Raw genomic sequence first — 12,956 nt, forward strand, 5'->3', positions numbered from 1 at the left:
AACATGCTTTTTTTGAAGTTCTTTTCATTATAAGCAAAATTAATTAGTTCAGACCAATTAATTTTGCTTCCGATAAACTTCACTACACCTATGCTAGTTGCAGACTTGGAGATACTCTACCACTATAAATTGCTACAACTGGGGAGCCTATTACTTTTTTTGGCAAGATAGTGTTACGTGGCTCACTAACCTTTATATTATACTCTACGTTTTTCTGTTCTAGTACTCAAGTTTAGAGTATTCTTGTGCACTAGCAATAGATACTGTGATATGAAATACCAATCTGAAATTCCTCAAAAGGTCCTTAAAAATGTTTTAATCCAAAAGGTTTATTTGATTCTAGTGAAATGTAAATCCCACAAGCTGCTGAGACCAGTCTCTGAGGCTATGGAAGGTGCTGAATGTACAGTATTGAGGAATTCTCTTTTCGAAGACCATGTCTTTTTGTCACTGGGAGGACAAAAGCATTACCAATGCCGTTGGAGGTAAATGCATTGTGAAGGCAGACTTGCACAGACATAAGCTTTGAGCATAAAGAAACACGATCACTGTAGGACTACTGGTAAAGTCATGAAAAGCTGTGCGCAGTTTTATTTTCTTTGTATTCTATCTTTACATTCCAAAAAACCGCAGTCCCTGCCCTATAACCATTACGAAAGTTTACTCACAAATTCATTGTACATCTCAATTTTTTTTACATATAGGATTAATAGTATAGGCATGTAGGTGGCATGATTTCATTAAAAAGGCTAACTTTTCACTTAGGAAATCAAAAATAAATAAAAAGGTGCTAACTTTAGCATTTAGACTTCAAATTCTTAGATATAATATATATACTGCACACAATGTGATACCAAATCCTCAAGCTCTCCTGATGATAACTCTCCACAAACTATTTTAAAGCATATAAATATGAAATCTTTAATATGTGTGTTGGGGAGGGGGGGGGGGGGGGGGGAGAGAGGGGAGAAAATAAAAGCTTTTTAAAACCCTACCAGAACAGATTCAAGGCCTTTTTAAAAAAAAAAGTGATTAAACATATATGCCTATACCTCGACAAAGCGACTAGATCAGCAATATTTAACAAAATTAAAACCATTACAACAAAATAGTCAAACAAAATGAATTGTTAAGTTTTGTTTTTCCTCCTTTAGGGCAAACTAACAAGCCCCAAATGCATTAAAGTCACTACACACTGGCAACTTGGCCATGTCATCTTCTGATGTGTTAAGAATACGAAGAGAGAAAAAAATATAGCACTCAAACGATGAAATGTTACAGGGCGATTGAACAGTCACCATAGTAATGGTACACTCAGAAAATTAATAAAGGATGGCATTGCAGAGCTCGCATTACAAGCACCATGATAAGCAGCCGAGTAATGAGGTGTTCAATTATGCATTATTCAAGAGCTACAATGTGTTTGAAAAACGAGCTCTTTTATGATCGCTAGTCATTTCTAGACAGGTAACCTTTAAATATCTTTTAGGAAAGCTTTGGGATTTTCTTTTTCTGAAATGACAAGGCTACTAAAACTCATGCACTCCGCAAAAAACCTCATGCAGTAGTTAAGGTAAACCATCCAAGCAGTTTTATTCATTAATATTCATAAATACACACAGCAGCTTCATTAGAGATTTTTCAATTTGTTTTCCTCTTCAGTTGAATGTGGAGTATTAGGAGAGCCTTTTGCATGTCAAGGTACAGGAAGCAGAGACTGCCTCTGGCACTGCTACCTACATTTACCTGCTAGAAGTAAAAATTAGTAAGTGGAATCAATTATCTTATTTTTTTTCTTCCTTGAATGTACACAATGTAACAAGAGTGACAGACCTGAAATTACAATCACCAAACAAACCCAAAGATAGCTGTTGTCCACTTTCATTGGCAGTTACAGCACAGAGGACATTGTCTGCAAAGTGGGACATCATCAAAGAGGATGTGGCGGAGGCTCATTTCCTTTATTACTCTCTTTTAAATTTAGGTTTTCTAAAGCAACATCTAAAGGCATAATATCTACACAGCCAATAGCACCAAAATCTGTGAATTCCCCCCGCTCGTCCTCATCTGAGGAGGAACTTTCTTCCCGCATCAGGGTGGAGAGGAGAAGCTCCTGCACAAACAGGCTGTGGTCTGCCCGCTCACTTTCCAGAGACTGGCGTTCCCCTTCAGACATTTTCGGTTCATTCAACCTGTAGACAGTACAGAAAATAACTATTACTCACAGCCGAAGAGCGGAACACAGACTTCGCAAACAGTACTGGTGTTTTATTCTGAATGTTAGCCGTGTATTCTCAAATGTTGATCTTGAAACTTTAATTATGTTATTCACGCACCTTTGCGGGAATCACAAGTTTAAACCCTGAACTGCACAGTCAGAAGTTTTATAATTTTTTAAAAATAAAGGATGGATTTTTTGTTGCAAATTAATGATCAACAAACTGTGAATGAGATCCAAAATAATCACTGTTGTGCTAAAACATGATATGTGCATTTCTTGTGAAATAATTGTTGAGTTAAAGCTGCTACAGTATAGAAAATAATATCAGACAGCAATAGACAAATGATAAGCTTCAATACATCTTTAAATGCTCTACTTCACCCTGCGTCAAAGCAGACACCAATGGCCTAAAACCAATCTAATCACAGTATTGTACACACATCACATGGCATATCTTACCCTCTTTTCAAAATCCAAATGAGCTTATAGATCCCAAAATATAGAAGCTAAGAACACATTCCTCCTACATCTCAGTATGACAATAGTCACAATGTATTCATAAACTTTTATCAATAGACAGAATGGAATATTACTCTAAAATAAATCTGCTCCTAATGATTCCAGTATATAACTGATCAACCACATGGAGATTGACCGCACCTGGAAACAACTTGTCCAAAGTGATTCTCGATTCACTTTTAAATTGGGCTGCTCTAAAGGATGGTTTGATCACAAAAGTAAACATGCAACGGAGAAAAAGTCAGTAGTGCTCACTCCTTTAAGTGTTTATAGGCCGTAATCAAATAGCGCTCATTGATTTTTTTTTATTTTTTTTAAATGCTTCCTTGCCAAGTCATCTTCAACCAGAAGCAACAATCTATATACAAAGACTACAAAAAACATCTACTGGTCCACTCCTGTACAGATATTAGATTTACACCAAAACCTAAACATTTTAGGGATGAGGAAGTTCCTCTATTAGAGATACTGAACATTTCAGTGGAAATTTAAATCTATACTTGGCACTGGTGTCCAGGCATATATGCCCCACTGCTTTCGATGCATTAATTTCAGAAGTTGCATTAATTTCTAAAGTTTACCTCTTTTTTTGGCTGGGCTTTATTTACGCTAGCTGCTTTTTTATTAATATATATATATTTAATCCTGGGATGTGGGTGTCGCTGGCAAGGCCAGCATTTATTGATTTATTGCCTATCTCTAATTGCCCTTGAGAAGGTGGTGGTGAGGCACCTTCTTGAACCGCTGCAGTCTGTGTGGTGAAGGTACTCCCACAGCGCTACAGGCAAGGAAGCATTAAAAAAAAAATCAGAGTTATTTGATTACGGCCTATATATTTCCAAGTCAGGATAGTGTGTAACTTGGAGGGGAACTTGCAGGTGATGGTGTTCCCATGCGACTGCTGCCCTTGTCCTTTTAGGTGGTAGGAGGTCACGGGTTTGGGAGGTACTGCCAAAGAAGCCTTGGCGAGTTGCTGCAGTGCATCTTGTAGATGGTACACATTGCAGCGATGGTGCGCCAGTGATGGAGCGAGTGAATGTTTAAGGTGGTGGATGTGGTGCCAATCAAACTGCTTTGTCCTGGATGATGTCGAGCTTCTTGAGTATTGTTGGAGCTGCACTCATTGAGGCAAGTGGAGAGTATTCCAACACACTCCTGACTTGTGTCTTGTAGATGGTGGAAAGGCTTTTTAATACTAGAGTTTAATGCCCATCCTTCCTAGTGTAAGACCACATGTCCGGATATCATTTTATAGTTATCAGATACAACTGGTGACTCTAATGAGTACTGAAGTGCATCAGTGAAACATTTAAAATAAACACCAAAATATTGAAATGTCCCCATTCTTGCCAAATTCTCATGTGCCATGTCAGGCAAAGCCATTATGCACCATTACAATCCTGATGACAACCAAGGCCCCCTTGAAGAAGCCACTGCTTGGGATTGTGGCCTGGACCTAAAGTTAGTGTGTACCCCAATAGTCTTGAACTATTCCAAAATGTGACTCCCACTAATCCACTTCAAACCCAAGGGCACAATACATGATTAGGTGGAGAGTATTTATCAGTGCATCTCTTCAGCCCAGCAGCGGGAAACCAGAGAGGTTTAAAAGGAGACCAGCAGCAATCCGGTTCAGCAGTTAAAAAGAACAGAGAAAAAAAATCACAAAGCGTCATCATATTCAGCACTGAGTGAGGAGCGGCGGATCTCGAGGAAATTAAGTTAAGTATTTAATTTACTATACACACTAACTATAAAGAGTTATAACTATTCCGAATAATTAATAACTAATTAATTTAAAATCAAGCTAAAATCCATCTACTAAATAAAATCTAGACCTCAAGTGTTTCTATTAGTTCCAGATTTAAATTACTACTAACAAATAAATAAATTAATAAATAATAACTAGAAATGGCAGTGCAAGCTGTGTGTTGGGACGGTGATATGTGGGAGTTTGTGGACAGTGAGACTGTCCCGGATTGCCACATCTTCCGGAAGTGTCTCTGCCTTGAGACACTCCAGCTCAGAGTCCTTGAACTGGATTGTAGTTAGAGACGCTCCGACACACAAGGGAGGGGGAGGAGTTTTTGTCAGAGTACAGTCACACTTCCGAGGAAAGCACAGGTGCAGGAAGGCGAGTGTATCCGTCAGTCAGCAGGGCAGGAGAAACTGAGGGGAGATAGAGGAGGAGGTCCCACAGACACTGTGGAGCAGAGTAGAAAGATTGTAGGCATAGGGGATTCGATACTTAGAAGGGGTAGACAGCGCCCTCTGCAGTCGCACCTGAGAATCCAGGAGGGTGTGTTGCCTATCTAGTGCAAAAGTAAAGGATATCTCGTAGCAACTGGAGAGGAACGTGGAAAGGTAGGGGAAAGATCCAGTTGTCATGGTCCATGTTGGGAAGAAAAGGGAGAAGGTCCTGCTAAGGGAATAGCAGAAGTTAGGAACTAAATTAAAAACAGGACCTCACGGGTGGTAATCTCGGGATTACTACCCGAGCCTCGTGCTAATTGACATAAGGATAGACAGATCAGGCTGAAGACTGGTGTGGGAAAGAGGGTTTCCATTTCATGGGACACTGGCACCAGTACTAGGACAGGAAGGTGCTGTACTGCTGGGATGGGCTTCACCTCAATGGGACCAGTGTTCAAGCAGAAAGGATAAATAGGGCTATAGACAGGACTTTAAATTAGTAAGGCGGGGGCAGGGGGGTGGGGGAGGAAGAGCGGGATCTGGTGAAAATCGAAGTCTAAAGATAAAAGAAATAGAAGATGAGAGTAAAGGTCAGGCCAAAGTAAGGAACAAGGGTAGCAAATGGTCAGGGAACAAATACAGTTATAAAACAGAAGTATAAAAGAACTTTTAAAAATAAAGTGAGGGGAACAATTCATAAAAACAAATTAAACTGCTTGTACAGCATCCTAAACAAAATGGGGGAACTGTAGGCAATAATCAAGAGAGGAGCCAGATGTAGTAAGGATAACTGAATATGGAACAGGACTGACAGTTAAATATTGAAGGATATAGCGTATTTAGAAAGGATAGGGAAGGAAGATGGGGTGGGTGGGGTAGCTGTACTAATTAGAGACAACATAATTGCAATAGAAAAAAGGGACATAACTAAGATAGAAACAGAATCCATACGGATTGAGACAAAGGATAAGAAGGGATCAATCACGTTAATAGATCACCTAATAGTGGAAGGGAAGTGGAGGAAAAAATGTTGGCAAATCTATGAAATGAATAAAAAATACTGAAACATAATCAACTTTTTTTTTAAATTTGTTCCTGGGATGTGGGTGTCTCTGGCAAGGCCAGCATTTATTGCCCATTACTAATTTCCCTCGAGAAGGTGGTGGTGAGCTGCCTTCTTGAACCACTGCAGTCCGTGTGGTGAAGGTACTCCCACAGTGCTGTTAGGTAGGGAGTGCTAGGATTTTGACCCAGTGACTATGAAGGAACGGTGATATATTTCCAAGTTAGGATGGTGTGTGATTTGGAAGAGAACTTGGAGGTGGTGGTGTTCCCATGCACCTGCTGCCCTTGTCCTTCTAGTGGTAGAGGTCATGGGTTTGGGAGGTACTGTCAAAGAAGCCTTGGCGAGTTGCTGCAGTGCATCTTGTAGAAGGTACACACTGCAGCCACGGTGCACCGGTGGTGGAGGGAGTGAACGTTTAAGCTGGTAGATGGGGTGCCAATCAAGCGGGCTGCTTTGTCCTGGATGGTGTTGAGCTTCTTGAGTGTTGTTGGAGCTGCACTCATCCAGGCAAGTGCAGAGTATTCCATCACACTCCTGACTTGTGCCTTGTAGGTGGTGGAAAGGCTTTGGGGAGTCATGAGGTTAGACGCTTGCAGCAAAATACCCAGCCTCTGACTTGCTCTTGTAGCCACAGTATTTATGTGGCTGGTCCAGTTAAGTTTCTGGTCAATGGTGACCCCTCCCAAGATGTTGATGTTAGGGGATTTGGCGATGGTAATGCTGTTGAATGCCAAGGGGCGGTGGATAGACGCTCTCTTGCTGGGAGATAGTCATTGCCTGGCACTTGTGTGGTGCGACTGTTACTTGCCACTTATCAGCCCAAGCCTGAATGTTGTCCAGGTCTTCCTGCATGCTGGCATAGGCTGCTTCATTATCTGAGGAGTTGCAAATGGAACTGAACACTGTGCAGTCATCAGCGAACATCCCCACTTCTGACCTTATGATGGAGGGAAGGTCATTGATGAAGCAGCTGAAGATGGTTGGGTCAAGCACACTGCCCTGAGGAACTCCTGCAGCGATGTCCTGGGGCTGAGATGATTGGCCTCCAACAACCACAACCATCTTCCTTTGTGCTAGGTATGACTCCAGCCATTGGAGAGTCTTCCCCCTGATTCCCATTGACTTCAATTTTACTAGGGCTTCTTGATGCCACACTCGGTCAAATGCTGCCTTGATCTCAAGGGCAGTCACTCTCACCTCACCTCTGGAATTCAGCTCCTTTATCCATGATATACCTATCAATTCAGTTCATGAAAAGCGACGAGTTAAGTTAGTAACTATAGGTTTTTATTGGCTAAATAACAGAGCCCACCCTCGTGGGTGATCGGATCCAACAAGGAGGAATACCAGCCAGTCGACCACCTTTATACCTGGGCAAGCAGGCGGAGCCATGGGCGGAGTCAGCTGTGGTCAGCCCAGGTATAACAGCGTGGCAAGAGGTGAACTTGTGTAGTGATACAACAGTGTAAACAGTGATAACCATAGTGTAATGATAGTGAACGATAAAAGTGGTTTACCACATTCACCCCTTGTTTAAATTTGAGTCCGGCGGGGTGAAGTGTACTACCAGTTCGGGTATGTCAGTCTGTCCAGAGGCCTCGTAAGCCTTTCTGATCGGCGCAGCAGCGGCGGCGGTGGTGCAGTATCCGATGTTAATGCTGGTGTCTGCGTGGTCGGCGAAGGCTCGTGGGGTTCCGGCATGCCGTCTACCTGGGCTGGATTTGGGGGGGTGGTGGGGGGTAACGGTGGTGTCTCAGGGGTGCCCGAGGGTGCGAGGTCTCGTAAGGAGACTGTGTCCTCCCGCCCGTCTGGGTATGCCACATAGGCGTACTGGGGGTTGGCGTGCAGGAGGTCCACCCTCTCAACCGGGGGGTCCGTTTTATGGGCCCTCACGTGCTTTCGCAGTAAGACGGGCCCCGGAGAAGTCAGCCATGTTGGTAGCGAGGTTCCCGTAGTCGACTTCCTGGGGAAAACAAACATTCGTTCATGGGGGGTGGCGTTAATGGCGGTGCAAAGCAGTGACCGGATGGAATGCAGCGCTGCCGGGAGGACTTCCTGCCAGCGAGGGGTTGGGAGGCCCTTAGACTTTAAAGCTAAGAGAACGGCCTTCCAGACAGTCGCGTTCTCTCTTTCCACCTGGCCGTTCCCTCGGGGGTTGTAGCTGGTGGTCCTGCTTGCAGCAATACCTCTTGCTAGTAGGAACTGGCGAAGTTCCTCGCTCATGAAGGATGAGCCCCGGTCGCTATGTATATAGTTCGGGAACCCGAACAAGGCGAAGAGGTCGTTCAGGCATTTGATGACCGTGGTACTGCTCATGTCTGGGCAGGGGAAGGCAAAGGGGAAACGAGAGTACTCATCAATAATGTTGAGGAAGTACACATTACGGTCAGAGGACGGGAGGGGCCCCTTAAAATCGATGCTCAAGCGCTCGAAGGGGCGGGTGGCCTTGATCAGGCTTGCTCTGTCTGGCCTAAAGAAATGCGGTTTACATTTGGCACAGGTTTGGCAGTTCCTGGTCATGGTCCTGACCTCCTCGATGGAGTAGGGCAGGTTGCGGGCCTTAATGAAGTGGTAAAGTCTGGTGACCCCGGGGTGGCAGAGGTCGTTGTGGAGGGTCTGCAGTCTATCAATTTGCGCGTTGGCGCATGTACTTCGTGATAGAGCATCTGGGGGTTCGTTCAGTTTACCAGGCCGGTACAAGATATCATAATCGTAGGTGGAGAGCTCGATTCTCCACCTCAAGATCTTGTCGTTCTTGATTTTGCCCCTCAGCTTGTTATTAAACATAAAAGCGACCGAGCGCTGGTCGGTGAGGAGGGTAAATCGTTTGCCTGCCAGGTAATGCCTCCAGCATCGTACTGCCTCCACGATCGCCTGGGCCTCCTTCTCGACCGAAGAGTGTCGGATCTCAGGGCCCTGGAGGGTCCTTGAGAAGAAGGCCACAGGTCTCCCCGCCTGGTTAAGGGTTGCAGCTAGGGCGAAGTCGGATGCATCGCTCTCCACTTGGAAAGGGATAGACTCATCCACCGCGTGCATTGTGGCCTTAGCAATGTCTCCCTTTATGAGGGAGAAGGCTGCGCATGCTTCTGCCGTCAGGGGGAAGGAGGTGGACTTCATGAGGGGTCTGGCTTTGTCCGCATAATTGGGCACCCATTGGGCATAGTAGGCGAAGAGCCCCAGGGTTCTCTTCAGCGCCTTTGGACAGTGGGGGAGGGGAAGCTCCATGAGGGGGCGCATTCTTTCGGGGTCGGGGCCGATGACTCCATTCTCTACTACGCAGCCGAGGATGGCAAGGCGCGAGGTGTTAAACACACATTTCTCCTTATTGTAGGTGAGGTTCAGCCGTTGGGCCGTACGGAGGAATCTCTCCAGATTAACATCATGGTCCTGCCGGTCACGGCCGCAGATGGTGACGTTATCTAGATAAGGGAACGTGGCATGCAGCCCGTTCTGGTCAACCATCCGGTCCATCTCCCTTTGGAAGACCGAAACCCCGTTGGTGACGCCGAAGGGAACCCTAAGGAAGTGGTAGAGGCGGCCATTCGCCTCGAAGGCGGTATACTGGCGGTCCTCAGGGCGGATAGGGAGTTGGTGATAGGCCGACTTAAGGTCGATGGTAGAGAATACCCGGTACTGTGCAATCTGATTGACCATATCAGATATGCGGGGAAGGGGGTATGCGTCCAGCTGGGTGTACCGGTTTATGGTTTGGCTGTAGTCGATGACCAGGCGGTGTTTATCGCCGGTCTTAACGACTACGACCTGGGCACGCCAGGGGCTGTTGCTTCTCTCGATGATGCCCTCCTTCAGGAGTCGCTGCACCTCGGAGCTAATAAAAGCTCTGTCCCCGGCGCTGTACCGCCTGCTCTTGGTAGCGACGGGTTTACAGTCGCGGGTGAGGTTAGCGAACAGGGAGGGGGGCGGGACCTTGAGGGTGGATAGGCCGCAGGTGGTACGCGGTGGGCGGTTTAAAAGCTGCTGGTTGTAGACTGTGAGTGGGGGGAGGGGTCCACCGTATGCCAAAGTGACACTTTGAAGGTGGGATTGGAAGTCCAGCCCTAGTAGGACGGCAGCGCAGAGCTGGGGCAGGACGAGAAGTTTAAAATTTTTATACTCTGTGCCCCTAACCGACAGGGTCACAACACAGTAGCCGCTGATGTCTGTAGAATGGGACCTCGACGCCATCGAGATCCGGTTGCGCGTTGGCCGGACAGTGAGGGAGTAGTGGCTCACCGTGTCTGGATGGATGAAACTCTCCGTGCTTCCGCTGTCGAACAGGCAGGTCGTGGCATGGCCGTTTACTTTGATGTCCATCATGGACTTGGACAGGTGATGCGGGCGAGCTTGGTCAAGTGTGACGGAGGCTAGTGTGTGGCTGAGCGAGCTGCTGTAGTCTGCGGGTGAGGCGGTGGTCCGGTCTGGAGACAAGGTGGCGGTCGAGTGTGGTGAACAAAATGGCGGCGCCCACGACGTTGAATAAAATGGCGGAGAAGATGGCCGCCCCCACAACTCACGAGGCACTGCCGGCGTTGGTGGCCTTGATGAAAGATGGTCGCCCCCACGACTCACGAGGGGATACTGGCATCTGTGGCCTTGATGAAAGATGGCCGCCCCCACAACTCGCATGAGGCACTGCTGGCGTCTGTGGCTTTCCCCCCGCAGGCCTTCGCGAAGTGGCCTTTCTTGTGGCAGTCGGAGCAGGTCGCGTTTCGTGCAGGGCAGCGCGCCCTCGGGTGTTTCGCCTGGCCACAGAAGAAGCAGCCGGCGGCCCGATCGCGGGGCTCCGATGTCGCAGCCGGTACCGGGGGTGGCGGTCCCGATCGGTTCCGGGACACCGACGCTGTGGTAGGTCCCAGAGGCGGCGGTGCGAGGGGTATTGCGGCCGGGGTCGGGCCCGAGTCCCAGGGTCGCGCAGCACAGTACCTGGAGTACGCCTCGAGGTCCCGATGGGCCACTTCCAAGGAGCGAGCGAGGATAGCAGCTGTTTTCAGGTCGAGGTCCTTTGATTCTAGCAGTCTTTGCCGTGAGTAGTCTGACCGAAGGCCTTTCACGAAGGCATCTCGGATGTTTCCATCTGTATGTTCTGCAGCTGTTACGGCTTTAAAGCCACAGTCCCTGCCGAGTATTTGCAGCGCCCGTAAGAAATCATCAACCGACTCTCCTGACTGTTGCGAGCGGGATCTTAGGAGATGCCTGGCGTACATTGAGTTTACAGGGCTCCGATACTGTTCTTTTAGCAGGTTGAGGGCGTCCTCGTACGTGGCAATGTCCCGGATGAGTGCAAATACTTTAGGCCTCACCTGAGCGGTCAGAACTCTTAGTTTGGATGCTGGAGGCACGCCGGATTCTCCCAGGTGGGCTTCGAAGCAGCTCAGCCAGTGTTCGAAGTCGAGGGCTGAATTCGCAGCCTGTGGGTTTAGATCCAGGTACGGCGGCCGGAGGGCTCGTAGCCAGGCCGGCTGCTGGGGCTGTTGTAGATGGCCGTTTGGCTGAAGCTGTACGTCTGACTGGTCGTTTGGCTGCTCCGTTGTAGACATTTCAAAATTTAGCCAATAAAATTGATATACCTATCAATTCAGTTCATGAAAAGCGACGAGTGAAGTTAGTAACTACAGGTAGACTATCCTTTATCCGAAAACCTCGGGACCAGCCGAGTTTTGGATAAAGGAGAATTTCGGATTTCGGAAGGTGGGTCGGCGGGGGGTCGTGCGCACGACTTACGCTGACGCTCAGCGTAAGTCAGTCGGGGTCGGCGGGGGTCGGGGCCGGCGGGGTCCGCCGGGGGGGTCGGCGGTTGTCGGGGCTGGCGGGGTCGGCGGTTGTCGGGGCCGGCGGGGTCCGCGGTTGTCGGGGCTGGCGGGGTCGGCGGTTGTCGGGGCTGGCGGGGTCGGCGGCTGGCGGGGTCGGCGGTTGTCGGGGCCCGCGGGGGGGTCGGCGGCTGGCGGGGTCGGCGGTTGTCGGGGCTGGCGGGGGGGTCGGCGGTTGTCGGGGCTGGCGGGGGGGTCGGCGGTTGTCGGGGCTGGCGGGGTCCGCGGCGGTTGTCGGGGCCCGCGGGGGGGTCGGCGGGGGGTCGTGCGCACGACTTACCCTTTATCCGAACTTCCGCAACCGGAACCCTCTAAAAACCGAAGGTTTTTTCGTTCAGCTTAAGTCGTACGCACGACTTACGCTGAACGAAAAAACCTTCGGTTTTTAGAGGGTTTCGGTTTTCGGAAGTCCGGATAAAGGGTAGTCTACCTGTATAGGTTTTTATTGGCTAAATAACAGAGCCCACCCTCGTGGGTGATCGGATCCAACAAGGAGGAATACCAGCCAGTCGACCACCTTTATACCTGGGCAAGCAGGCGGAGCCATGGGCGGAGTCAGCTGTGGTCAGCCCAGGTATAACAGCATGGCAAGAGGTGAACTTGTGTAGTGATACAACAGTGTAAACAGTGATAACCATAGTGTAACGATATAAACAGTGATAACCATAGTGTAACGATAGTGAACGATAAAAGTGGTTTACCACAGTCCATATTTGGACCAAGGTTGTAATGAGGTCTGGAGCTGAGTGGTCCTGGAGGAACCCAAATTGAGCATCGGTGAGCGGGTTATTGGTGAGTAAGTGCCGCTTGACAGCACTGTCGACAACAGCTTCCATCACTTTGCTGATGATTAAAAGTAGACTGATGGGGTGGTAATTGACCGGATTGGATTTGTCCTCTTTTTTAGGACATACCTGGGCAGTTTACACATTGTCGGGTAGATGCCAGTGTTGTAGCTGTACTGGAATAGCTTGGCTAGAGACGTGGCTAGTTCTGGAGCACAAGTCTTCAGCGCGACAGCCGGTATATTGTCGGGGCCCATAGCCTTTGCTGTATCCAGTGCGCTCAGCCATTTCTTGATGGCATGTGGAGTGAATCGAACTGGCTGAAGACTGGCTTCTGTGATGCCCACTCACTTAGCCTGTCTATA

The 12,956-nt window shown here is 48.1% G+C and overlaps 1 protein-coding gene across 2 annotated transcripts in view; it reads right to left on the reverse strand.

Annotated features, from left to right (window-relative positions):
• Positions 1-563: 563 nt before the first annotated feature.
• kcmf1 (potassium channel modulatory factor 1) overlaps positions 564-12,956 on the reverse strand; it is a 238,340-nt gene continuing 225,947 nt past the window's right edge. For both annotated transcript variants that reach the window (XM_085983446.1, XM_085983438.1), the window contains one exon: positions 564-2,192. In XM_085983446.1, coding sequence (XP_085839572.1) covers positions 1,931-2,192 — 262 coding nt within the window. In that variant the 3' untranslated portion in view covers positions 564-1,930. The remainder of the gene's footprint in view (positions 2,193-12,956) is intronic.

Source organism: Somniosus microcephalus, chromosome 1 (genome assembly GCF_052327205.1).
Source record: "Somniosus microcephalus isolate GS21.2 chromosome 1, FLI_Smic_1.0, whole genome shotgun sequence".
Taxonomy (NCBI): domain Eukaryota; kingdom Metazoa; phylum Chordata; class Chondrichthyes; order Squaliformes; family Somniosidae; genus Somniosus; species Somniosus microcephalus.